Raw genomic sequence first — 23,092 nt, forward strand, 5'->3', positions numbered from 1 at the left:
GGCAGGCAACTCCAATTTACAAAAAAGATTTTGAAAATTAAAGACCAAGTGAGAGAACTCATATTTCCCTATTTCATAACTTACTACTATAAAGCTATCATAAATCAAAACAATGTGGCTGAATACACACTTTTCCAAAGAAGACATACAGCTGGCCTACGGGTACATGAAAAGGTGCTCGACATCACTCATCATCAGGAAAATGCAAATCAAAACCACAGTGACCTATCACGTCACACCTTTAGAATGGCCTATCATGAAAAAGACAAGAGATAGCAAGCGTTGGGAAAGATGTGGAGAAAAAAAGAACCCCTGTCTAGTATTGGTAGGAATGTAAACTGGTGTAGCCACTATGGAAAACAGTATAGAGGTTCCTCAAAAAATTGAAAATAGAATTAAAATATGGCCCAGCAATCCCATTTCTGGGTATATATCCAAAGGAAATGAAGACGGGATATTGAAGAGAAATATGCACGTCCGTGTTCATTGAAGCATTACTAACAGTAGGCAAGATACGGAAACAACCTAAGTGTTCATCAACAGGTGAATGGATAAAGAAGATATGATACACCACACACACACACACACACACACACACATGCACACACACACACATACACTGGAGTATTATTCAGCCATTGAAAAGAAGGAAATCTTATCATTTGTGACAACATGGATGGATCTTGAGGGCATTATGCTAGTTGAAATAAGCCAGACAGAAAAAGACAAATACTGCATGGTGTCACTTGTATGTGGAATTTTTTTTTTTGTTAAGTCAAATCCATAGAAACAGTAGAAAAGCTGTTTCCAGGGACTAGGGGGTTGGGAAAATAGGGAGAGGTTGGTAAAAGAGTACAAACTTTCATCTATAATATGAATAAAACCTGATGACATAATATCAAACATGGTGACTAGAGTGGATAACACTGTATTGTATAATTGAAATTTTCTAAGAGGGTAGAACTTAAATGTTCTACCAAAAAAAAATGTGATCTATATGTTAATTAACTAGACGGTAAGAATGCTATATATATCAGATTGACACAAGGTACACTTTAAATATCTTATAATTATGTCCGTTATATATATCTCAGTAAAGTTGGTGGTGGGAGGGGGACACTGTGGTATTGGTATAGCCCAGTGAGGTGGGATTGAGATTTCTGAAGTAAGTCCAAATATGTATGGACAATTGATTTTTGACAAGGATGCCAAGACTGTTCAGTATGGAAAGAATAGTTTTTTTTAAGAAATGGTGAAGGAGGTGTCTGAATGGCTAAGTCAGTTAAGCCTCCGCTCTTAATTTCATCTCAGGTTATGTTCTCAGGGTTGTGAGATCAAGCCCTGTGTTGGGCTCCACACTGGGTGTGGAGTCTGCTTAAGATCTCTTTGTCTACTTCTACTTCTTTTACTCTCTCTGTCTTAAAAAAAATGATGAGGAGACAACTGGGTATCCACATGCAGAAAAGTAAAGATGAACCTCTATCTCACCACATACATATAACTGAACTCAGGATTGAGGAAAGACTTAAATATAAGAACTAAAACTATAAAACTCTTAAAAGAAAGCATAGAGGGTAGATCCTCATGATCTCTGATTTGGCAAAGGATTCCTAGATTTGACCCCAAAATCACAAGTAAGAAAAGGGAAAATAAATTGGACTGTGCAAAATTAAAAACTTTTGTGCATCAAGAGGGATTATAAAAAATGTGAAAATACACTCTAAAGAATGGGAGAAAATATTTACAAATCACATATTTTATAAGGGGATAATATTGAAAACACATAAAGAACTCTTAGTACTCAACTAAAAAAGGCAACCATACAAAAAATGGACAAAGAATCAGAATAGACATTTTTGCAAAGAAGATATATAAAATGGCCAAGAAGCACATGAAGATATTCAACATCTTTGGTCATTACGGAAACTCATATCAAAACCACACACTCCCTTCACACTCATCAGAATGGCTATAATAATAATTTTTTAATGGAAAATAACAAACATTGGCAAGGACTTGGAGAAATAGTAACGTTGTACATTGTGATAGGAATGTAAAATGCAGCATCTTCTGTGGAAAACAGTTTGGCCAAAAGGTGGAAAGAATCCAGATGTCCGTCAGTAGATGAATGGGTAAACAAATTGTGGTATATACCTACTATGGAATATTATTCAGCCTTAAAAAGCAGTGAAGTTCTGACACATGTTAAAATATGAATGAACTTCACAAAGTCATGCTAAGTGAAAGAAGCCAGGCACAAAAGATCCTATGTTGTATGATTCCTTTTATATGAAATATCCCAAATAGACAAGCCTCTAGATAGAGAACAGAGATTGGTGATTGCTGGGGAAGGGGAGGAGGAAGGAATAAGGGAGTGATTACTTAAGGTACAAGGTATTTTTCTGGGGTGATAGAGAAATTTTAAAACTAGAGAGGTGGTTGTTACATAATATTGTAAATACATTAAATGACACTGAATTGTATACTTCAAAATGATTAATTGTATGTTATGTGAATTTCAACTCAATTTAAAAAAAAAAAAAAAAAAGCTGAGCTTTCAGCCTCTAGAGTCCAAAGTACTGACTCCGAAGTCACTGCTGTCCTTGAAGGCTAGCTAAGAGGAGAAGAAGATGGGGATGGGAGTTTGTGGATGTGAATTAGGGTTGGGAAGCAGAAGCAGAGAGCAGGAGAGGTTAGGGGGAGCCTGTGGGATCTAGGACCTTGGGGGAGCGGGCCACCGCCTGTGGGTGGTGGTGGTGGCAGTGGGGGTGTGGCAGAGGCCTAGGGGCTGGCTGGGTTAGAGTGGCTTCTGCTGCTGTGATGACTTCACATACAGAATTTGGCCAGAGGGTAAGGGCTAGGATAGAGGGCAGGCTGAAGTCTCTTCATGTCACCCCTTTTCTCCTTCCTGTCCTACAGATGTTGAACCTCTTTGTGGCCGTGATCATGGACAATTTTGAGTACCTTACACGGGACTCTTCCATCTTAGGGCCTCACCATCTGGACGAGTTCATCCGGGTCTGGGCTGAGTACGACCCGGCCGCGTGGTGAGTGGCCCCCATGCTCTGTGGTCCTCGGGGCGGTCCATGCCACGGATCTTGGGACAGGGCTGGGTGGCTTCAGATCTGTGTCATGTGAGCGTCCCCCTCAGGTTTTGGTTGGGCCCACATGGTGGGGGGGGGGGGTGCCGGGTCTCCTGTAGGTGGCACTCTCCTTCTCACTGCAACAGTGCTTTTACACCACTCCCTGGGCTGAGAAATGCTGTCTGAGACCCTCAGCCTAGCCCTTAGGAGGTTCCAGGGGGTCTGTGAGTCTCAGGGCTCTTGCTGAATGGGAGTGTACTGTTTCCACACAGGTCTGTTACATGAGGGTCGCAGAGGGCTCAAGGGAGAGGGTGTGGACACAGCGGAAGGGCTGTCTGTTGGGGCCTCACCATCCTCATGAAGCTTGGGGGACTTCATGGCAGAAATAACATTCTCCCCGATTGGCTCAGGCTTCTCCCTCTCTGCCATCTCCTTTGGGAGCAGGAGCCAACATGCATCTCTGTGTCCCCAGCCCAGGCTAAAAATAGTGGGTGCTTGGTGAACTTTTACTGAAATTAAAGGAGCTCTACCAGGAGGGGTCTAGTATGTGTAAGACCCTTTGGTCATGTTGGGAAAGGTTTACTGTATTGCATAAGTGAGGGGTGATTCGTTTCTAGACAGAGCAAGTGTGTCATGAGGGGACTGGCTTGGGTTAGAAGATTGTTCCATGATTCATGGGAGGGTCCTGCACACCCAGGACATACTTTTCATCCTTGGGGCTAGCAAAGCAGCATGGACTCACCATCTGCCCATTTGTCTGTTCCTTCATCACTTGCTCATTCACTTGCTTATTCATTCTTTTCACTCTCCCAAGTGGATACTTGAGTAGTTATTCAGGGCATGCTCTCTGCAAGGCCAAACACAGGACATGGAGGGGCCAAGAGACCCGGCTGCTGGGTAAGGCGCAGGCCTGCTCAGTGCCTTCCTTGCTCGTGGTGAGCACTCAGCAGGCATGAGTGTGAATGAATAATGCATCAGTAACTGGGCGGGTGTCCGTCCCTTCCCTGCTCTAAGGGAGCAAGAAGACTTTGAAGGTGGGGTGTAGCCTCTTCCTGCCTCCTCTCTCTAAGGCCCCCCAGCCTGCCCATGTCCCTCTCACACAGCTGTGTTTGGTCACCCCTTGTGTGGAAGAGGCCTGGAGAAGATGGTCAGTGTCCTCATGGCGAGGACTTCCTGCTCGCAGAGTGCCTGAGGTTCTACCTGTTTTTCTCTCAACTGAAGCTCAGCATGAGGAGTGCTCCAGAGCTCTCTGACCCCTTAAGCTCCTGAAGGCCTGGGAGCTTGGCTGGGGTCCCCAACCCCCCTCTCATCCAACCTTCCTGGAGCCCCTACCCTTTCATGTGAGGATCCAGAAAGGTGCTGCGTGAGACCCTTCCCAAGCTGGGCAAACCCTGGAGCCACTGGCTACACCAGCAACCTTAGGGCACTTCCAGGCCTATAGTGTCTCTGGGTGTTTTTCACCATAGTGAAAAACTTACAATTTTCACACAGTGCAGAACAAGTGTGGCTCTTATTTATGTTTCATGGTGTAGGTGACCATTTTTGTGGTTGGAGAGTCCTGTCATTTTGCTGATGCACCAGCACAATGGCCCTGCAGTACTCAGTATCATTCTGGCATCCATAGGCTCAGAGGGTAGGCATGGGTTCTCTAGTCAGGAGAGCCCAGTCAAGTCAGAGGGCTGAAGAGACTCCAAGTAAGGCAGGCTTGAGGCTCATTCTAGGAAGTTCATCTGGACTGTGGTCTAAAGGCATGCTACTGTTTCTGGGCATGCTGTTTGTAGAGATGGTGTGGCAGAGAAACAGAGATGCTGTATGGGATGTGACTTGGACGAAGGGACAAAGGCAGGTCAGTGCGGGCCTGTGAGAGGGGAGGACTTCCCCCAAATGTTTATGAACTATAGACCTAGGACTTCCCCTCCTCCAGCCACAGGTGGAGCAGAATTAGGACATACAGGAAATGGACTTGGGCCAGACCGTGGCTTTGCAGTGGTGCACTGGGGGGCTCGGACTGTTTTCCAAATCCAGAGTTCTTGAAAGTAGGGCCTCTGGAAGGGAGATTGGGAACATAGTAAAGAAAGTGCTTATGGAAGAGTAGACAGCAGATACAAGCTCACCCCAGGGGTGGCATCTGGGAAGTAGCACGCAAGACCGCAGTCCACAAGTAGCACAGATGTGAGTCACAACTAACACTCAGACTTGTTGCTCCCACCTGTGGCCTGGGCTGAAAACAACTTGCCTCCAGATGGCCGGGGACAGGGGAAGGCCCAGCAGAGGCAGCTGAGTGGATGGAGTCTGAACCCACATCCTTGGTAGGACAGAGGGTGGTTTGAACCTTTCACTAGCCTCCCTGGCAGATGCAAGGATGTGGTCATCTTTGTATCCCAGGTGGCCACTCTGGAGAGACTTAGAAATAACACAACTTTGTGAAATTTCCCAAGCTTTTATATGGTGTGTATGTGTGTATTTGCACCTGTGTGGCTATGTGAGTGTGTGCACAAGTGTATACATGTGTGCATGGGTGTGTTTGTGTGTATGTGTACAGGTCTGTGCACACATGTAGCACATGTGTATGCATGTACGCAGCAGACATACATGTGTGCTCGCATGCACATGGTTTGTGTGTATGTGTGCAAGCATGCACATGTGTGATTGTGTGCAAGTGTGTGAACGCAGCGCATGTTTGTGCGTACGTGTGTGTGGACACACGTGTGCATGGGTGCACATGGGCATATATGTTTGTGTGTGTGCATGTGTATGAATGCACGTGTGCGTGGGCATATACGTGCACATGTGCGTGCGCACACATGCTGTGGAGAGATGAAGAAGGCATGGGGTTGTTGCTTTCTGATGCCACCTTCTCGAACCATTCTCTATGTTGCTTCTGCCTTGCTTGGTGGTGAAGTGTAGAGACTCAAAAGGGGAATCACAGTCACACGTTCTGTGAGCAGTCTGTCACTTCATCTCGATGTTCGTCCATCTGCCCAGTCAACATTCCTGAGCATCCGCCGTGTGCTGGGGACTGGGGGCCTGTAGGTGAAGCAAGTGTGTGCTCTCAGGACATTGAGCCCAGTGGGACTGTGGGAAAACAGAGGAGTCATAGTGTGAGGCCGGGGGGGTATTTGAGGAGGGAGAGACTCCGTGTGGCTGGTGACTCAGAGGAGGTAGCATCTGAGCCAAACTTAAGAGGGCAGAAAGGATTGAGCTCTAGAGATGGGGGTAGGGGCAGGGGTGAAGGGAAGGGGGTCTGTGTCTGACAGAGAAGAGAGCGCATTGCAAAGGGGCTGGAAGTGGGGCTTGGACAAGTTGAGAAGGCCTTGAAATTTGGGATACACAAGTAGCTTTGACTTTGTTTTGTAGGCAGTGAGGACAGTTTTTGAGTTGGAGTGACAGTATTATGCCCCTGCTTTACATCTGGTGTCATCTGAGGGGTTCGATGGCGGAAGAGAGAAGATGAACCAAAGAACAGGCTGTGAACTGGGCTGGGTGATTATTGGGGCTGGGGGCTTTGCTCTGCTTCCAGCCCCTTTGTGGCTGGTCCTTTGGGTCCAGTGGAATTAGAAGCACCTTGGGTGAGGCCAGAGTGGGGCTTCTTCCTTCTTTCCGCTTTTCCAGAAGTTGTTTGGAGCTGATTGGACTGAGGAGGTTCACAGTACAGGAAAGAGAAACATTTGGTGTTGGCCGGGGTGCCCACCCTGGGACAAGGGAGTCTTTAGCTGGACCACCAGATTCCAGGAGATTCAGGAGGCAGGGGCAGTCAGGAGAGCCAGGCATGGGGTTGCAGGCACTCAGGGAGCAAGAGGAGGGGCTGCCAGAGCGGGTGGGTGAACAAGGCCCCGTGAGAGATGGACCAGCGGTTTTGGTGTGTGCACGGTGGGGGCTTGGGACAGGGGCCGGCACTTGTTCTGTATGGTGTGTCTCCTGCCTGCATCAGGCTCTGGAAATTGTGTTGGGATTGCCAAGCCTCCCAGGCTCTCCAAGCCCCAGGATTCCCTTCAGGGAGCTGCCTGTCCAGCCGCCTGGCTCCTCCTCCACGACTGTGCAAGGACACATCTTCCTGTCGCAGGCTGGGCGGGCGGGCGGGACGGGCTCATCGTGCCTCGGTTGCCATAACCTGTGACATTTCCTTTCCAGTTGCCGGATTCATTATAAGGATATGTACAGTTTGTTGCGTTGTATTGCGCCACCCGTTGGCTTAGGGAAGAACTGCCCTCGTAGGTTGGCCTACAAGGTTTGCAACTTCAGAGCCTCCATCCGACATACTCTTCCCTGCCCGAAATGCAAACACAGCACACACTCCCTGCCTGGTTTGGGAATGACGACACCTCACCTCTCTTTCCTCCTGTCCTGCCCTGCCCCGCACTCCAACCTCCTGGACGCTTTGGTCCCTCATCTAATCTCCCGACCCCTCCAGCTGGCTGGGGAGAGGCAGCCTTCTGAGGGAGCGCACACAAAGCTTTCTGGCTGGGCCTTGAGGGCAGGGGTCGGCTACTGGGTGGGAGCCGGGGGCCAGGCCCTGCCTGTGCCAAGGAAGCAGCTGTCTTACCCGGCTTTGCCTCCAGGCTCTCAAGTGGGTGCTAATGGTCAGACAGGCCCGAGGCCAAGGGCCCCAGAGGAGGGGAGCAGGGGTACCAGCAGACGAGGAGCAGCTGCCCCTCCCAGTCTGAAGAGCCCAACAGCCCAGGGATTTCTGGTCCCTGGGGGAGGAGAGGACAGAGGCAGTGGAGGCCCAAAGGCAGGCCCTCCTGCTTCACCTCTGGATTGATTCACTCAGCCAAGGCTGGGAACCCTGGGAGGAGGGCCAGGCCCTGGGGCAGACACGCCTGCCAGGAAAAGTGGCCCCTTTTCTCTCTTGGGTGACCTGAACCCGACTGCGTCTCTGGGACCCCAAGCAGGTCCCACAGGCGGGTATCCCCAGGGTTGATGGGGACAGGCCTGGTGGCCTGTCTACCTTGGGAAGGCATAGTCAGCCCCCAGACACCTCCCTGGACCTGGAGACTTATCCCATTAGTTGGCCCCAGCCCTGTTCCTGGCGTGCTGTCAGGAGGGTGCAAGAGTGGCCCCAAGCCACATCCCACCCCAGCTGCCCACCACGCCCCTGCCCCCTACCCCCACCCTCACCCCCCCCCCACCCGCAATCTCCCATTTCCTGCCCAGCCCTGACTCCCAGCAGCAGCCCTGCCCTGGGCGGCCTCGGGCGTCTCTGGGCTTGGAGCAGGACTCACCCTTCAAGTTTGTCTCTAGAGCCTCGGGACTCCTTGCAGAACAGCGTGGCTCTCGCTCTAGTTTTCTGGCTTGTTTTAGATTTTTCTCCGCTTTTTTAGCCTCTAGGCTAACTTTGAAGCAAATTGAGCATTAAGGAAAGCTGATATTTCTGCCGTGGTTCTTAGGCCGGCCTCATCGGTCATGTAATTCTGTCTACCAGCTCTCCCGGCATGGTGAAACAGCTCTTTTCTGATTTGGCATTATCTGTGGTTTCTAAAAGTGTAAAATCGGAAGTTGACAACCCAAAGCCGCCCCGATGCAGCCCTTCCTCATCCCTCCATGTTCATTAGCTCAGACGTCACCCCTGCCCGCTGCCCTGCGTGGGGCTGGAGTGTGGAGGTGAGGCTGGGGGGGGCAAGGAGGGGATCGAGTCAAGCAGAAAAGTCCCTCATTTTACGTATTTTGACTTTGGCATTTAATCTGACGCTGGTTAACTGGATCTGTTTTCTTGTCTGCTTCCTCCCCCCGCCCCCTCTTGCCGCACCCCTCCTGTGGACCCCACTCTGCCTCTGCCTCTCTGGGCCGGGTCTCCAGTGGGCGCATCAGTTACAATGACATGTTTGAGATGCTGAAACACATGTCCCCGCCCCTGGGGCTGGGGAAGAAATGCCCTGCTCGAGTTGCATACAAGGTAGACCCCGACCCTGCACCCTGGAGGCTGGCTGTGCTGGGGCTGGTCTCCCGTCTCCTCTCGGGCTTGTCCGTCTGTCTGCTGCTCTGCTGTCTCACTGTTTCTTCCTTTTCTCTGCTCCAACCATCTCCTCTACCTTCCTGGACAGAGGGACACAGATACCATGATGGTACACCCGGCCCTTGTCCCTACAGGTCTGCCCCCTCTGAGAGCCCCGCAAAAGGCTCAGGAACCAGAGCCCTCCACCTGCCTTTTTCCCTTTCCTTCTCTTTCCTGGGAATTAGGAGACAGACCAGCTTTTTGACAGAAGCTGTTTTTGCTCTGGGCTCAGGACCGCACTCAGCTCCAGTGGAATTAACCAGCCCTCAGGGTCTGACCCTGGTGGAATAGGGGCGTGAAGGGCCTCTGGGACACCTGAAGAACCCACTCCCAGCTCAGCACATGCAGAATTTCCCCAGGCCTGGGCATCTCCAGGGGTTTGTAGGTTTCACAGTGGGAAGGAGGCACTGTGGTATTAGGAAGGAAAGGGTGCCAGGGAGAGATGTCCTTCTGTCATTCCTGGGGCTTCAGAGGGCTGCAGCAGAGTAAGGACAGTTTCAGGGGCCCAGGTAGTCCCATGCCCCTCTCCCAGGAGGCTGAGTTGCAAAGAAGGGGTAAACTGAGGGACACCTCCAGGCTTCCCTCCTGGGGGGCAAGCAAGTCACATGGCCCAGCCCCAAGCCTGCTCCCACTTGCCCATGTGCCCTCAGTCACCCCCCCACCCTTGGTGTAAGCACCTTCCATCCCTCCAGCACCCCCACCCCCACCCCTCCTGCTGTCCCCAGTGCTCCCAGAAAACAGAGCCGGCCCCAGGTTCTACTGCTCCACCAGCATGTGTCCAGAGCCTCCCTGTCACCACCCTCTCTCTGAGCAAGCTTCCCACCAGAACTTTCATCTCTCTGGTTCTGTCCATGTTGTCTGTCTCTGTGCTCTGAATCTGGGCATGCATCTGTCACCTGGCTCAGCACAGCCTTTGGAAGCTAAGTGGCTCCTTCACGCCACAGACAGATGCCTCTGATGTCTTCCTTGCCCTCCCCTGCCTGGCATGCATGTTGTACCTGCCTGCAAGGCTCTAGCTTTGTCCCCAAGAAGGAGAGTTCTGTCCACACTGATACCTGGGGCCAGGTTGGGCATGCAGGGCCCTGATGGGCTGGCCTTTAGGGCCCTTCCCCAGCTGTGCTGGCCAGCTCTGAGGTTCTGGTCATGAATAGACCAGGGGAGTCCTGGGGTGGGTAGGAATGGATGGGCTTGGGGAGCTGGCGAGAGTCCAGGAGATGCACAGAGTGCTGTGACCACGAGGGTCTAGGCCCAGTGTGGAGATGCCTGTCTGTTTGCCTTGGCCTTGCCCTTCTAGGGCCTAGGCAGGCAGAGGAGAGCCTCTGGTGAAGGTGCCCTGGACAGAGCTCTCTTCTCTTGGAAATCACCTACTTGCTTCTCCTTCATGCTGGAACCTAACTCCTTGACTCCCCTGGAGAGGAGTCCCTCTGCCTCTTCTAATGCCATCAGTGCTGGTCTGCAGGGACACTGTGCTCTGGAAAGTCGATTTTCCTGGTGTGCATCACACGGGTGATGTGTGAGGTCCTGGGACCATGATTGGATGTGCCAGGTGGGGCTTTGCCAGCATTCGGGGTGTGTGTGTTGGGGCGGGGGAAGAGTCCGGGCTATTGTCTCTAGCCACCCACTCTCTCTGTTAGACTGAAGATTGGATTTGGGGCCAAGACACTGGGGGCAGGGCGGGGGGCCCAACCCAGAGGGAAAGAGAGGCTGTGTGTCACAGGATACAGGCTTGGCAGAGGGCAGGCAGACCCCAGAGAGGGGCCCTGTGCCTCTGTCTCTAGTTCTGTCATGTGGTAGAGGACAAGAGGCTGCTGGGAGAAGACAGGAGGGTCACAGTGTCCCTAGGGCTCCGCCTGGCCAGCTAAGTGACCTCCCATGCTGAGGACGTTCCAGACACACGAGGGATACTTTTGCTCCTGGAGATCACATAAGTTCTCAGAGCCTCAGGTTCTGGGCAGCTGCTGGCTATATCCAGAGGTCTGTGGTATAGACACATGTCTGTCTCCAGCTGTTCTGTCCTTGAAAAATGAGGAGAGGGAAGAGGAGACAGGTAACAAAGAAGCAGTCTGGTCCAGAGTACCAGTGCGATGGCCCTGAGCTGCTTCCTGCCAGCCTTCACACTGGCCTTGTGCGGTCCCATCTGTTCTGGGTCCTTCTGACTGCAAGGTGCTAGCTGCTTTGGGCGAGTGGCAGCAGACATCTCTTCCAGGCCCCCTGGCTGGGTGGTGAGGGACAGAAGTCTTCCTGGGGTGGAGGGATGCCTCACTGGGAGGTGGAGCTCAGAGCCGTGCTCTTGGCCATCCCACCCCTTGTCCAGTGCTCTAGGCTGTGGGTGGAGGACATGACATTGGGCAGAGCCGTAAGGGCAGGGATCCTCCCTCCTGTTTGTGGGCTCTCCCAGGGCCCAGCCTCAGTTCTGCAGCCCAGACTCCTCCCTCTTCATCCCAGGCCATATGCCTTGGGCAGGGGTCCTTCCGGCTAAGCATGTACCTGTTCTTTCAGAGGGATCCAGGCTTCTGGCTTGGCCCCATGCTACAATCCTTATCTGTACTTCTACTTTTCTGCAGCTAGGAGAATCTTCAGCTCAGATGAGGGTGGGGATCCAAGGGTGAGTGTGAATGCTGGCAAAACTCCCAGCCACCCAACCTTGCTTGGCCCTAGGCACCTGCAGAAGCTACTTCCAGGAGGCCAAGCCCAGCCTCTAGGGGCTTTGAGCACCTTGTAGTCCTGTGGCGGAGGGACCCCCGTAGGCCTGGCCCTGACCTGCTCCCCTTGTCCCTAGCGCCTGGTTCGCATGAACATGCCCATCTCCAATGAGGACATGACTGTCCACTTCACGTCCACGCTGATGGCCCTCATTCGGACCGCACTGGAGATCAAGCTGGCTCCAGGTGAGCAAGGCAGCATCTGGGGAGGGCACCAAGCCAGGGCTGGGCAATGCACTTCAGAGCCACCCGCAGGTGGGCATGCAGGGAGGGGGGTGAGGGGGCTTGTCTGGAGCGGACTGAAGACAGCTGCCCATGGCACCTCGGTCGGACACTGACTTTATCCCCTGATAACCATTCTGCATGTGAGCATTTTAATGATCCCATTTTCCTTTGAGGGATCTGAGGTGCCGTGAGATTAAATGACTTGTCCGGGTTACCCAGAGCTAGAGTGTGTTAGAACCAGAACATAACCTGGCCCAGGTTTACATGAGCCGGTACCCTTCCAGGGTGAAGAGTCTGTGTGCCTTCTGCCCACTCACCGTAGTGAGCCCAGTCCCTGTCAGGTCCTCTCCTGAGCTAACCGACAGGACCACATAGTCTGTGCCAAATCTAGGGGAGAACAAACTCTAGTGTGTCCTCTCCACCTTCACCTTCGTATGATGACTGCTTTATCTTCACAGAGAAAATTAGAGCCACCAGAGGGGATCTGCACCATCCCTACCCCACACTGCCCTCCTGGCTGCACCTGTGCCCTTGAGCTCAGCCTCTTTGTTTGTAATGGATGAGTCAGGGCCTGTCCCTACCTTCTCCTCATCTCCCCAAAGATGTCAAGCCAGAAATTCTGTACCCTGCTTCTTGTCTCGTCCATTTTTTCGCTATATTAGATTATTTGTATCGACATCTCTCCCATCTTTAAAAGGTTTTCTTCCCCCTCCATTAGCTTCCCTATTTGTATTTTTTCCTTTATCACAACCAGCTCCTTGAGAGACTGGTCTGTATTGCCTCTCTGATGTCTCTTTTTCAGGCTGCAGTCGGGCTTTCACTGCAATAGTGAACTGCTCGTGTTAAGCTCTCCAGTGACCTCCATGTGCTCAGCCCTTATCTTACTTACTTATCAGCAGCCTTTCCTCTGCTGTCACTTACTTCTTTTTGAACCCCTTTGATGTTTCTTGTTCTGTTTTCTCTTGTCTCCCACTGTCTGAATGTCACTGTGCACATCAGACTGTTCTCTTTGCCACCGTTGTCATTCTGTCTACTCTCACGGCTCTAAATATTGTGAATTCCAACATTTGGGTTTTTAGTCCCAACTCCAGACATGTGTTGTCATGCGAGGAGTTACGTGAGGGAAGTTATTTACTGTCTCCACTTGGAGGCCCAGTAAACACTACAAAGTCCCTGTGGCCAATCTTGAGTGCCACATATTCCCCCTGGTCTTTCCCACCTCCGTCGGTGGCAACTCTGTTCTTCCTGTTAGTCACTCAAGCCAAAACCTTTATAGTGATTCTTACCTCCTCTTCCCCTCCCCCCCCCACCCCTTACTCCAGTTCTGATCCATATCTGATCTCTTGTCATATCTTCTGACTCTACCTTCAAAATACACCAGAACATGATCGCTTTTTTGCCCTCTCCCACTGCCAGCTCCTGGTCCAAGCCATGTTCTCTTGGGTCTTGACTAGATTGTGGCAGTAGCTGCCCACTGGTCTGCTTCTGCCCTTGTCTGCCTTCAACATAACACTCGATAACTTCAGCAACTTAAATGAAATGGAAAAATTTGTTGACACAAACTATCAAGCTCATTCAAGAATAGATAACCTGAGCGGGTTAAAAAAAAGGAAGAGAGAATCTGAGTAGCACTATATTTATTAAAGAAATTAAATTCTAGTTAAAAGCCTTCCAACCAAAAAAATCCCAGGCCCAGTTAGGTCCATAGGTGAAGCCTACCAAACATTTAAGGAAGAAATAATACCAATTCTCTATAAACTCTTCCAGAAAATAGAAAAAGAGAAGATATTTCTCAACTTACTGTATGCTGCTGACATGATTCTGATACCAAGACTAGACAAAGATATTATAAGAAAAGAAAATTTCAGATCAACATCCCTCATGACTATAGGCACAAAAATATTCAACACGATTTTAGCAAATTGAATGTAGCTATGTTTGTGTGTGTGTGTGTGTGTGTGTGTGTGTGTGTGTGTGTGTATTTGTGTGATGACAAAGTAGAGTTTATCCCAGGAATGCAAGTTGAGTTCAAGTTTAAAAATTAATCCATGTAATTTAACATGTCAAAGAAGTAAAACTAACCATCTCAATAGATACAGAAAAAGCATTTCATAAAATTAAATATCTATTCATGATTGTGAAAATTCTGCATAGACTAGAAATGAAAGGAAACACCCTCAATCTGATCAAGGATATTTATGAAAAACTTTCAGTGATTGACACACTTAACAAAGACTGACTCTGTTCCCCCTAAGATCAAGAACAAAGGAAGGATGTCTACTGTGACCATTCTTGTTCAACATCATACTTTAGGTTTTTGCCATTGTAATTAGTTAAGAAAAAGAAATAGGAGGCATACCAATTGGAAGGGAAGAAATAAAACTGCCTCTATTCACAATTGATGCGATCATCAATGGAGAAGATGTGAAAGACTCTAATAAAAAGTTAATAAAACAGAAGCATCTGCAAGCCAAGGAATGTCAAGGATGGCTGGGAACCACCAACATCTAGAAACAGGCAAGGAAGGATTCTTCATCAGAACATTGGGGGGGGGGGCGCCCGCAGTGATGTGGATACCTTGCTTTTGAGCTTCTGGCCTCCAGAACTGAAATAATAAATCCCTATTGTTTCAAGCCAGTAAACAAAAGTTTCTAAAACCAATAACACAAGTATAGCAAAGTCACAGGATACAAGATCAATACATACAAAGTAAATGTGTTTCTATATATTAGCAATTAGGAATTGGAATGGAAAAAATTTCCATTAAATTTGCACCAAAAACATGAGATACTTCTGTGTTGCTGTATAACTCTAAAAAGTATATATGTGAGATTTGTATGTGGCAGATTTCAGAACATTGACTGAAGGAATCAAAGAAGACCTAAATAAATCAAGCACTGCCTCATCTTCATGCATTGGAAGACTCCATATTTTCATGATGTCAGTTCTTCCCATATTGAACAATAGAATAAATGTTAACCCAGTCAAAATCCTTGCAGCCTTTTTAGGTAGAAATGTCCAAATTGACTCTGAAATGTGTGTAGAAAAGCAAAAGACCTTGAGTAGCAAACAATTTTGAAAGAAGAACAAAGTTGGAAAATTCACTGTACCTGAATCAAATACTTTGTATGAAGCATGTTAATCAAAGTGTGTAGTGTTAGTGACAGGACAGAGACATAAGTCATTGCAACACATAGAGACTCACCCTCACATTTCAATGGGTTTTTGGTAAGTTGTAGAGGCGATTAATGGAGAAAAGATAATTAGTTCAACAAATGGTACTGGAAAAATATAGACAACTATATGCTAAAAAAAGGAGAGACATCTTGACATTTAGTATCTTGGTCTGCTTGCGTTGCCCTAACAAAATACTATAACTCAGTGGCTTAAACACAGAAATTTATGTCTCACCGTCTGGAAGCTGAACGTCCAAATCAAGGTGCTGGAAGATAGGTTTCATTGTGGGGCCTGGTCACCGTCTCACCGTGTGCTCATGTGGTCTTTCCTTGAGTGCGTGCAGAGAGTGAGCGAATTTTCTGGTGTCTCTTCTTATAAGGACACTAAATATGGGTCAGGGCCCCACCCTTATGACTTCATTTCACCTTAATTATCTCTTCTAGGCCTTGTCTCCAAATACAGTCACAATGAGGGCATACATACAAAAAAACCCTACACCTACATAAAAAAACATATAAGCAAATGTTTACAGCTTTATTTCATAATCACCTCAAAATGTAAGCAACTCAAATGTCCACAACTGGTGAATGGATAAACAAACTGTGGACTATCTGTACAATGAGGTAGTACTCAGCATTCAAAAGAAACAGACTTCTGATACATTCAGCAACATGGATGGATCTATATGCATCATGCTGAGTAGAAAAAGCCCTACTCAAAAGCCAATACACCACCGATGATGTTGTTTGTGTGACATTCTGGAGAAGGCAAAACAACCAAGACTGAAAACACATCAGCGATGGGATGGATGGGAAGAGGATAAGGGGTCAGCTACAAAGGGATCAAACAGAGGAACTTTGGCAGTGGTGCGTGTACCATGTCTCTATTGTGGATACATGGTTTTAGGCATCTACCAAAATTCACAGAATGGGATGACTAAAAAGGGTGAATTTCATTGTATGTATGTTATACCATAATAAACCTGATTGTTAAAAAAAAAAAAAAAAAAAAAAAGATAAACCCGAGTATTCTATCCCTCTGTTCAGCCCCCTCTGCTGCATCCCATCTCAACATCCGCTCCCTTGCATTCCCTGCCCCCCCACCCCCACCCCACCATGAGCCTTGTTGTCCTGGCTCATTGTGTAACACACTAAGGCCTTTGCACTGCCTCATGCCTTCCTGCCTACAGGGTCTTACATACATGCCACCTTCTCATGAGACCTTTCCTGACTACCATGTCCCAAATCCCTCCCTCCTTGGCTTTTCCTGCACCCAACATAACTGGATTTTAACTTACTGCCACTTTATTGTTAATGAAAGCCACATCATGCCACAAAGAAAGCTCCTTTGTTTTTGTTCCATCACCTAGAACAGTACCTGGCATGTGGTGGGTGTTCCCTCAGTAGTTCTGAATGGGTGGATGCATGGGTGGATGAATGGCTGGACTGCCACCGAATTCCGAATTCCGTCTCGGCTCCCAGGGCCTACACACACACACGTGCCTCTGTCTGTAGGCAGGTTTCCGGCAGGAGGAGCTCTGACAGCCGCCATGATGGTGTTTCTTCCCGCTTGGCCTTTCTCCTAGCATTGTGTTTGCCCCACATCCCTCCCCACACCACACCTCTCCCCGCCTGCCCCAGCTTGGCCTGCTTCCCCAAGGGGGCTATGGGATAGCTCCTTATATATTTCTTCTCCTCCACACCCTTGTCCCATCCTAGCTGGCACAAAGCAGCATCAGTGTGATGCAGAGTTGAGGAAGGAGATTTCCTCCGTGTGGGCCAATCTGCCCCAGAAGACCCTGGATTTACTGGTGCCACCTCATAAACGTAAGTGAAGGCAGGAAATTCCCCATCCTCATGCCCCCTTCGTGTCCCACCCAGAGGCAGAGCTGGGAGGCCTGGGCCAGGGCAGCCTTGTAGATAGTCTAGACTTTGTTTCCACCTGCAGGGAAAAGAGTCTTACAAGTGAGTGCACAGGGGCTGTGGGAGGGGGTGACCTGGGATTTATTCTGTGGCCACAGCCACCCACACTCCTGGTGGGGTGTATATGTCAAAAAGCGCAGGGAAAAGCAGGGAGACTCCTACAGTCAGAGATGCCAAAAAGGACGATGTGCTTAAAGATTAAACTCCACATCCACTCTTTTGGGAGGAGATTGAGGGCCCTGTGGAGACAGTCAGTGCAGCTCCAGGGCTTATGTGCTGTGTCAGGAAGCTCCATGTGGGGACTGTGCAGCTTTGGCCAAGCCCTGTGCTTCTGTCTGAGTGTGTCCAGGAGTCCGTGTGGCGGGAGCTGTTTCCTCAGCGCACTCCACCCTGCCTTCCTCCTTTAGATTCCATCCTCTATTTTCTCTCCTTCCAGCTGACGAGATGACAGTGGGGAAAGTCTATGCAGCTCTGATGATATTTGACTTCTACAAACAGAACAAGACCACCAGAGACCAGATTCACCAGGCCACTGGAGGCCTATCCCAGGTATCAGGTTCCAAGATTTCCAAGAAGTAAATCTGAGGCTCTGGCACCCTTCAGTTGTTTGACAGCGAGGGAACCCACACCCTTCTTGGAGATTGCACAGCGGGAAAAGGAAGATGAGAGGTTTCTGCAGCCGCCTCCGCTCTCTGGCCCCAAAGTCAGAAGCTCCATACAGCCTGTATTCTTCCCAATGGCTGGTCTCTTGCTGGTACTGGGGATCCCCTGACTTGAGAGCTAGTGTTCAGGAACAGAAAAGGGGCTGAGAACAGAATCCCCTGAGATACCACTTTTTTAAGTGGTAGAGGAAAGAAGTTTGAAGAATGCTTGAGGAGGAGGTTTGAGGAAGTCCCTACACACAGGCAGGGACCAGAGAGATTTAAACTGATGGGTCCTGGGTCATGATTTCTTCCACTCATGACTCTGACTGAGCTGGTTTGGGGGCCCATCTTCCCAATGTCATCCATCAAAGATAACAACTTTCCCACACAGCCAAAATATCAGTGACCACATGCAGACTCTCTGTCTAGAAAGTGTCCATCTGGTGTCCAGAGCTTATAGGGACATTCACCCACCTTGGGAATGGGAATCTGGGGCTTATGCAGCCTCTGTCAATCCACTTTGATGATGAGATGAGGTCTTTTTACCATTTGTAATTGGATGTAGTCTTCAGATTTTGTAGGTAGGGAAGCAGAGGCTCCAAGAAGTGAAATTACTTTTCTGAAGTCACTCACAGTCCGGGTTTGGAGTAAGCCTGCCTCATATGGCAGCCCTCAGAGGGCTGGGGGTAGGGCAGAAGGAGCCACAAGCCATGTTGTGGGCTCAGGGCAGCTTTCTGGGGCACCCGCCTCTGCCCTAGAGCTCTTCCTCTTCTTTGTGTCCCTTGTGCAGATGGGCCCTGTGTCCCTCTTCCACCCTCTGAAGGCCACCCTGGAGCAGACACAGCCGGCCGTGCTCCGAGGAGCGCGGGTGTTCCTTCGGCAGAAGAGCTCTGCGTCCCTCAGCAACGGTGGGGCAGTGTGAGTACCAGGCCCCAGGGTGTGCGGTGCAGGGAGGAAGGTCCTCCACCTCTCAGAGGGGCTCCTTGTAGGCAGTGCTTCAGGACAGGGAGCCCTTGTCCCATCGCCCCTTTGGGGGGATCAGCTCTACCATCCACCCTGCACCCACCTCCCACCAGATGGTGCTGCCTGAGAGCTTGTCCTGCTCTGCTGCTGGAGCGGTCTCTGTGGTGGACTCCAAAGCTCATTCCTGAAGTGTTAAGTGGGTGCCTCTGACAGCACCGAGGCCCAAGGATTTAGACAGCTGATGATTCCCAGTCACCTCCCGCTGTTCGTGCCCATTTGTCTTTCCAGTGAGGAGCCTTTGCTTCCTCCCTGGCCTTCGGTGCCTGCCGACCACTGCGAAATTTTTTGTTTCCTCCTCAGTCCTCACCCCTGTCTGTTGATGGCCTATTCGTGTTCTCAACTTTCGAACTCCTCTGAGACATTTTCCCTCTCATATCTCCATTCTGGTAGTGATTTCTGAAACAACTATATTTTGTAGGCAAATTGTTAATATCCTTTTCACCTATCCCCTAACTCTTGCTGTAGTAATTCTTGGTATTGAACCACCCAAAACCAAGTGTTATAACAGTCACCTTTCTTGCACCGTGGAGCGCTGAAAGGTGGCACCTGGCAGGCAGGTTGGGCCTGGCCATCTCATTGGCCAAAGCAAATCAGTGGCCGAGCGCACAGTGGGACATGAGCTCTGCGTCACTGAGCAAGGGCTGAGGTGCGGGGCCTATACCAGCCCGGGCACAGCATGCATGGTGAGAGCTCCCAATGTCTTCCTCTCCTGGACATGTTTTGGACCTTCTTTTCTGAAGCCTGGTTGTGGGTCATGGAGTGTTAATCAGGTAGGTTTTGCTGAGGAATAAACTGCTATAACTTAGTGGTGTGTTACTTCTCCCATTCAGGGGCCAGCTTGGCAGCTCCTGGGTCCCGGGCCCGGGCTAGCTCGCCTGGGCCTGGTGGACCCATGAGATGTCTTTCTGGATCGTTCTAAGCCAGATTTCAGTTCAGGAAAAATGAATGTTACTTATTTTCATGGTTCTAATTTTTATAGAATCAGCTACCACTCCCTTTTATTGCAAGTGAGCCAGTACCCAGTCAGCCTGGACCAGGCAGTTGGGGCATTTACTGTGCCGTCTGATGCTGGTACGCGTGCAGCTGGCTTCCGCACGGAGTGACCTCAGGGGTCACAAGGCCTGGAGGTCCAGCTTCCATTCTCCTGACTGGGCCTCCTGACAGGGGCAGCCATCCCCAAGGCAGCAGCAGCTCCAAATAGCACACCACAGGGTAGATGCCTGTTATCAGTGTGGCCAGCTGAGGCCAGCAGACTCCATCTCAGAGCTCAGAGTGTGATTGATGCCATGCGACCTGTGTGAGTGAGAGTGTTTCCATTGCTTCACTGGACATGGGAACAAGCAGTAATCCAGGCCAATGCTGGTCAGTTTCGATGCCACGTGGGAGATGTACACCGATAGAGTGAGGTGGAGTACATGGACTGGGGAAGGCCTCCTCCAAAATGTGACACTAGATCTGAAGGGCAGAAAGGCCTCCATGGCTGGAGGTTGGGGAAGCAGGGAGGTGGCAGTGAATTTGGAGGTGAGGAACAGGAGGAACCCTCAGGAGGGAGCCGAGGGCCAGCAGAGGCAGGATGTCCTTACTACAATACATCACATACACATGTGGCCTTGTCCTGGCCAAATGCCATTCATGCTCCCACTACACATGTGAGGCCCCGTCTAGGGCTGAGGAACCTGCTGCTTGTCCACAGGCCAGGAAGTTGTGGGCCCAGACTTCCCTCTGTTCCTGCCTGCTCTAAGCCCTGGACCTGGGTCCACGTCCCTTGTTTTGCAGCCACTGGAGAGTGCCTGCACTTGAGGGGCTTTATGGCTCTGGGATTCCTCTAGCCCAGAGCAGAAAGGGCCAGTGTAGGCTCCTGGCGGGTCAGAGCCAGGTCCTTGGTGGGCATGTGGTGCCCCATAGACTTCTTAGGCAACAGGACAGTCCTCTCTTCACAGACAAACCCAAGAGAGTGGCATCAAGGAGTCTGTCTCCTGGGGCACTCAGAGGACCCAGGAGGTACCCTATGAGGCAAGGACACCCCTGGAGCGTGGCCACTCTACAGAGATCCCGGCGGTGCATCCAGGAAAACCGGTGAGGGCTCTCAGGGCTAGGTATTGAGGCTGGGGATGGGGGGTGAGACAGGGATGGTGGTAGATGGCAGGAATGGTGTGGGGGAGAAGGTGAGAGTGGAGGGGAGGTGGGTGTGACTGTGGGCTGCTGTATGCCCAGGCTGTTGATGTCCAGATGCAGAGCATGGCCCTGAGAGGTCCTGACGGGGAGCCCCAACCTGGGCTGGAGAGTCAGGGACGAGCGGCCTCCATGCCCCGCCTGGCTGCAGAGACCCAGGTGGGTAGTCTTGGAGGGTCAGGGTCGTGGGAGGGTTGGGGACTGGGGCATGAGGAGACCTGGCATAGGGAGGGCTTGTGTCCCATGCGAAGCCTCCCCACCTGTGCTACAGCGTGGGCACTGTCAGCCCTGTTGGGTCCTCCCAGAACGCCGTGATGGTCTCAAGACGTTCAGCCAGATTCCATTGAGGCCAAGAGTCCCCACCGCTCACTTGTGTTCAGCCTCCCGTCAGGGCACTGGGGCCTCCACCCTCCAGCCCTGTGTCCCTGACCCAGCCTTTACCTCTCTCTAGGACATACCTCTCCCACCCCAGCCCGCACCTTCCCCCCCAAATGCACACAGTACCTCACACCTTGGTCCTCCCTATTTCCCCTTGAGCCTCCAAGGGTGACCTGCCCTGCTTTTTCTCTAGACACTGGAGGTGGCACCGCCCGCCCCGCCCCCCCCCCCCCCGCTCCTTCTGGGATGCTTTGACTATGGAGCAGGAAGCTCCAGGGCAGGGAGGCTGTGGGCCCTTTCACAAGGTCTCAGAGAGGGGTCTGCAGACCTGAGGCTGTGTCAAGGGGCTCTTCTTTCACTTGCTGGGAGGGTGAGGGCCTCTGAAGGGACATGACCTTTGGTGTTTCCCCGGGGCTGGCTCTATTCCTGCCTCCTTTTGTGGTTCCTGGTTCTACGCATCTAAATTGACTTTCGTTCTCGAAACTTGTCTTTGCCTCCCACTGGTGGTGGCTCCTGTCCTTTTCCCCTTCCTGATCCTGGCCAGCTGGGCATCCATCCAACTTGAGGACACCCAGCAGGGGCTGTGGATCAGCTCTACTTGGAGGGCGCATTTCCGCAGGTCCTGATTTCAGCCCTGGGGCAAGCAGCCTCATGGCCCTGGGCCAGCTGAGCCCTCACACTCAGCCGGTCCTCAGGGTTCTTCCAGCCAGGCCCACAGCCTCCCTCTTCCTGGCATCCTCCCTGTCCGCCAGGGATGCTGAGGCCAACAGGCTGCCTGGGCCCTGCCCGGCCTGGCAGACACAGAGAGCACCTTGTGCAGTGTGCTCTGAGAGAAAGGGTGGGATTCGGTGGGGAAGAACTTTCCCGAGAGAGGGAGTGCCATGGCTGCTGCCAGCCACCCTGGAGCCTGCCCCAGGTCCCCCTCGCAGGCTGTGTGCCAACCCATGTCCTGCCCGCCCGCAGCCGGCCCCTGACGCCAGCCCCATGAAGCGCTCCATCTCCACGCTGGCGCCCCAGCGCCCCCATGTGGCTCATCTCTGCAACGCTGCCCTGGACCGCGCCCCAGCCAGCCAGGCTGTGCCCCACCACCACCACCGCTGCCACCGCCGCAGGGACAGGAAGCAGAAGTCCCTGGAGAAAGGGCCCAGCCTGTCCGCAGACGCAGATGGCGGTGCGTGAGAGGGGTCCCCTGAGTGGCCATGGCCTGAGGCAGGGGTCTGAGACCGTGTTCCTTTTTTTGCCTCACGTACAAGCAACCCGGAGTAGGGGGTGGCGAGTCCTAGGCAGGACCACCCACCCACCTCAGCTCTTCCCTGGGTCCCCCTGCTGGCCCTGGGGACCAGGTCTGGGGTGGAGGGGAGTCTGTCTCCCAACCTGGCTCTCTGTGCTGATTTCTCCTCTTCCTGGCCAGCACCCAGCAGTGCTGCAGGGCCGGGGCCACCCCCGGGAGAGGGGCCCACAGGCTGCCGGCGGGAGCGTAGGCAGGAGCGTGGCCGGTCCCAAGAGCGGAGGCAGCCCTCTTCCTCCTCCTCGGAGAAGCAGCGCTTCTACTCCTGTGACCGCTTTGGGGGCCGTGAGCCCCTGCAGCCCAAGCCCTCCCTCAGCAGCCACCCCACATCACCGACAGCCGGGCAGGAGCCAGGACCCCCGAGACAGGTAAGACATAACCCCCCCCCCCCCACTCACTGCCCCTCCTCACAACCCTCCTGGGCCTATGCTCTGAATCCCCCTTCATGTCCTGGTGCCCAGGCCCAAGTCTGCACCCCCCCCCCCC

At 51.5% G+C, this 23,092-nt stretch overlaps 1 protein-coding gene across 1 annotated transcript in view; it reads left to right on the forward strand.

The window, feature by feature from the left end:
* Positions 1-23,092, forward strand: part of CACNA1B (calcium voltage-gated channel subunit alpha1 B) — a 198,695-nt gene that overhangs the window by 171,877 nt on the left and 3,726 nt on the right. The window contains exons 42-51 of the mRNA XM_040460282.1: positions 2,920-3,047; positions 8,880-8,976; positions 11,855-11,963; positions 16,898-17,005; positions 17,538-17,650; positions 18,536-18,663; positions 20,709-20,844; positions 20,983-21,099; positions 22,282-22,489; positions 22,730-22,974. Of these exons, the coding sequence (XP_040316216.1) occupies positions 2,920-3,047; positions 8,880-8,976; positions 11,855-11,963; positions 16,898-17,005; positions 17,538-17,650; positions 18,536-18,663; positions 20,709-20,844; positions 20,983-21,099; positions 22,282-22,489; positions 22,730-22,974 (1,389 nt within the window). The remainder of the gene's footprint in view (positions 1-2,919; positions 3,048-8,879; positions 8,977-11,854; positions 11,964-16,897; positions 17,006-17,537; positions 17,651-18,535; positions 18,664-20,708; positions 20,845-20,982; positions 21,100-22,281; positions 22,490-22,729; positions 22,975-23,092) is intronic.

Source organism: Herpailurus yagouaroundi, unplaced genomic scaffold (assembly GCF_014898765.1).
Source record: "Herpailurus yagouaroundi ecotype Mexico unplaced genomic scaffold, PumYag 249, whole genome shotgun sequence".
Taxonomy (NCBI): Eukaryota; Metazoa; Chordata; class Mammalia; order Carnivora; family Felidae; genus Herpailurus; species Herpailurus yagouaroundi.